This window comes from Chinchilla lanigera, unplaced genomic scaffold (genome assembly GCF_000276665.1).
Source record: "Chinchilla lanigera isolate Chin_1 unplaced genomic scaffold, ChiLan1.0 scaffold00036, whole genome shotgun sequence".
Lineage (NCBI taxonomy): Eukaryota > Metazoa > Chordata > Mammalia > Rodentia > Chinchillidae > Chinchilla > Chinchilla lanigera.
The window spans coordinates 533,622-537,743 of record NW_004955437.1 but is presented as its reverse complement, the minus strand read 5'-3'; the positions used below and the strand labels follow the sequence as shown (position 1 = coordinate 537,743).

The 4,122-nt window shown below is 53.0% G+C and overlaps 1 protein-coding gene and 1 long non-coding RNA gene across 2 annotated transcripts in view; one reads left to right on the top strand and one right to left on the bottom strand.

Annotated features, from left to right (window-relative positions):
- Tnxb (tenascin XB) overlaps positions 1-4,122 on the top strand; it is a gene marked incomplete in the record, with an annotated part of 44,476 nt that overhangs the window by 23,445 nt on the left and 16,909 nt on the right. The window contains 2 exon segments of the mRNA XM_013516898.1: positions 2,362-2,565; positions 3,402-3,408. Of these exon segments, the coding sequence (XP_013372352.1) occupies positions 2,362-2,565; positions 3,402-3,408 (211 nt within the window).
- LOC102007693 overlaps positions 1-4,122 on the bottom strand; it is a 9,531-nt gene that overhangs the window by 4,203 nt on the left and 1,206 nt on the right. The window lies entirely within an intron of this gene.

Genomic DNA, 4,122 nt, shown 5'->3' with positions numbered 1-4,122 from the left:
CACCGTGCGGGAGCTGGCTCCGGGGCGCAAGTACAAGCTGAACCTGTACGGGCTGGGCCCGGCCGGGCGCGTGGGCCCGGTGTCCGCCGTGGCCGCGACCGGTGAGTGGGGTAAAGGCCCTCTTGGGTGGGTTTCTGGGAAGTGCAGCCTCCCGTGTCCTTTCTGCTGGTGGCCAGGGCTGCAGAGCCGCAGTCTCCTCCCACCTTGAGGGACCGGTAACAAGGGCAGGTGAGGGCCAGGCCCTTCAGGCGGGGGCCGGGAGCGCTAACGCACTTACTTGATGGCTGGGTTTTGACTCTGCCTTTCCAAGAAACTAGAGAGAAATCTTTTATGGAATTGAGGCAGATTCCGTAAAATAGTAAGTGATTCCTTCAACACAAATTTGTTGAATAAAATCCAAATGTATACGCGGAGAGAAGAACCTTCCGCCGAGTGTCATGTTCTGTCCGCCAGGCTCACCTGGGTCCTCCCCTTCCACTGTCCCCCACCGAGGCGTTCATCGCTAGCAGCCTTATTGCCGCGTAATCCATGTGCCGGAAAATTGACCTCAGTGCAGAACTTCCCCATTCTAGTGTGTTTATGTAGTGAGCAACATCGACACAGTTTAACTTAAAAACTTTTCTATCACTACAAAAAGAAGCCAGGATTCTAGATCCCTTTCTATCCTCAACCCTGTTCCCCCACTTATCTACTTTCTGCTTGGTAGGTTTGCCTTTTTTGGCTATTTCATATAAATAGAATTACGCAGTTAGTCTTCTTTTGTGTCTGGCTTCTCTCACTGAGTCCAGTGACTTTGAGGTTTATCCATGTTGGAGCGTGGAGCAGTATTTCACTGTTTTTTTATTGCCAGATAGTATATGCTTTTTTTTTTTTTTTTTTTTTTTTTTTTAGACAGGGTCTCGCTATGCGGTTTAGGCTGGTCTTGAGCTCACTTTGTAGCCCAGGCTGCAGTATATGCTTTTATCACTGCAAGGGTGCAAGCCTGTCATCCCAGCACTCAGGCTGAGGCAGGAGGATCCCCGAGAGTTTGAGGCCAGCCTGGGCCACATAGTGAGTTCAAGACCAGCCTGCACAACAAAGTGTGACCTTGTGTCAAAAAAACCAAAAACAAATAAATAACCACTTTGGAGAAACCAAAATATAGTACAACAACCATTGATAATTTCCTGCCATTGTTGTCTGTAACTCACTATTATTTGTCTATTTGTTTTCCTGAGAAACTATCTTGAAGATGCCAATAGGTAAAATAACAACCATTGATAATGTCCTACCACTTTGTCTGTAATTCGGGGAATCTCCCTATTGCTATGTTGCCCTTCTTTTGCTCTTTAAAATAAATTTTTAAAAAATAAGCTTAATCCCAGACATACTATACATTTATCAGTGTTTAAATATATTTCTTTTTTTAAAAAACTATTTTTTGTTGTTGATCTTTGAGACAAGGTCTCATTATGTAGTTCAGGCTGGCCTTGAACTTGCAGCAATCCTCTTGCCTCAGCCTCCCAAATTCTAGGATTATAGCATGCGCCACCATGGCTGACTTGTTTTGCTTTGCTTTTTGTTTTTTGAGAGAGGGTCTTGTTATATAGTTCAGGCAGGCCTTGAACTCCCTGTGTAGCCCACACTGTCCTCAAACTCACAGTGATCCTCCTGCCTCAGCCTCCCAAGTGCTGCGATTACAGGCATCCAGCACCATGCCTGGCAAAAAAGGCTGTTTTTATGGGCGGAGGGCGTAGAACAGTAGTAGAGCGCTTGACAAGCATGTGCAAAGCCTGGGTTTCAATCCCTCGCATCACTAAATAAACAAATGTTATTTTTAAAATAGCCACCATGCAGCTACCATACTTAGAAATGAACACTCCTTCCTTGCTGTCATCAAGGGTGCAGAGAGCGTTGCCGTCTCCTGCTTGTCTCACAGTTGTTTTGCTGGAGCTAGCTCTGAGTAATTTGCAAGCTATTTTGCAATTGAGGAAGTTGGGATTTTGAATAAAGCTTTCAGGAAAGCCCCCCAAAAGATGGTGATATTTGAGCGGAGACTTGCAGGAATCCTGGGCGTGGGCCGTGCAGGGCCGTAGGGGAAGGGCGCGAGGTCACGGGAAGGTCCTGCACAGGCCCTGGGGCGGGAGGCTGTGGCATGTCAAGGCCAGCACGAAGGCCACAGAAAGCCCTGATGATCCGGTGACACCTAGGTCCTCGGTTAGGCTCAGGGCCAGCCCGCCTGTGACTGGCATCCGAGCTAACTGCGGTCTGTGTTGCTCTCTCCCCAGCCCCTGAACAAGCCCCTCCTGATGCCCCTCTTCTGAAGCCGCGCCTGGGGGAGCTGACGGTGACAGGCGCCAGCCCGGACTCCCTCAGCCTCTCCTGGACGGTCCCCGAGGGACACTTTGATCACTTCCTGGTCCAGTACAGGAACGGGGACGGCCAGCCCAAGGCGCTGCGGGTCCCGGGCCACGAGGACGAGGTGACCGTCTCGGGGCTGGAGCCCGACCACAAGTACAAGATGCACCTGTACGGCTTCCACGGCGGCCGGCGCGAGGGACCCGTGTCTGTCACCGGGGTCACAGGTGAGTGAGCAGGAGGAGCCTGGGCCCCGCGCCAAACTGGGCTCATTTTCCCTTTGGCTGTGAGTATCCAGGCGTCTCTTCCCAGACCCTCTGGGCTCATGGGGACCGCTCTGCCCGTGTCTCTGCCCGGGCCTCTGTGTCACCACCCAGTCTCCTGTGTGTCCCTGGCGGGTGCGTCTGGCCTTCAGGCAGGGAGCCCGGAAGTGGCAGACTCTGGTGCCGGCCTCGAACCTCAGCCTGAACGACCCACACTCAGCCTCCCTGAGAAGACGGGGTAACACGCCTGCCTCAGAGGGCGGCTGCGTGGGTAGAGCTCACAGCCAAGGAGCGAAAACTACAGCTCTCCGCCTCCGAGGCCACGGCATCCTAAAAACCCTTTAGGGAAAATTCTTCCAATGACCTGGGCTCCCCAGGCTCCCCGACGGAGGCCTGTGTGTGCTCCACCAACACCGGATCCTGGCACCAGGGACCCCAGTGCTCCGGAGTTCACAGGACCCCCGCCCCGGGCGGCACCTGTGTCCCAGCTGTGGACACTCAGGCTGTGTTGCTGCTACCCCCATCCCCACAGAACAGACCAGGAAGCGCCATGGTTTGTGACTCAACCGGAAGGCAAAGTAAAACCCTGGAAAGAAAGAAAACACCAAGGAAATCAGTGGAAACGAAGCACCCGGTTTCCCGGGGCAGAAGGACCTGGGTGCGGTGGGGCAGATCTCTGCTCTAAGTTAGTGCCGTGTGTGAGGTCTGGGAACTACCAACCAGAGAGATGACCTCGGTCCACTCAGCTCCTTACCCTCCGCAGTGATATCAAAATTGGGCTCTAAAAATGTTCACAACGGGGCCAGAGATTTAGCTGAGTGGCACAGAGCCTGCCTGCCAATCATCAGGTCCTGACTTCAATTCCCAGTACCAAAAAACAAAACAAGTTCAGAAAATGTGACGTGGTCTTGCACACCTGTCATCCCAGCACTCAGGAGGCTGAGGCAGGAGGATGCGCTCAAGTTCTAGGCTAGCCTGGGTTACGTAGCAAGACCCTGCCTCAGAACAAAACAAAACAAAAAATGCTCAGAAAAGCATTCTGAACCAGGAGGATTTTTTGTTTTGTGTTTTGAGATAGCATCTCACTATGCAGACCAGGCTGGCCTTGAACTCACTGTGTAGCCCAGGCTGGCCCTCAAACTCCCAGGGGTCCTCCAGTCTCAGCCTCCCAAGTGCTAGGATAGCAGGCATGCGCCACCACACCCAGCCTGAACCGTGTGATGTTAAAGGAAAACACTGTAAGCTAGGATCCCTGAGCCCGTGTGTGTGCGTTTGGTAACGCCCCTCCCTGGTTTGCTGTTGCTAGTGTTTCCGTCACCCTAAACAGATGCATTTAGCAACTCGCAAGGGGTACGGGCAGTTCCCATGGAGAAATCCCAGGGCCCCACCGGCCGTCCTGGCCTCAGCCCCAGTGGGCGCGCTTCCCCGGGAGTGGGGCACTCAGGCCAGGGCCCAGTGACTTGAGGTGTTGAAGAGAAATCCCAGACACCTCTGTTCAGAGGGACCTGACCAGACACAGCGC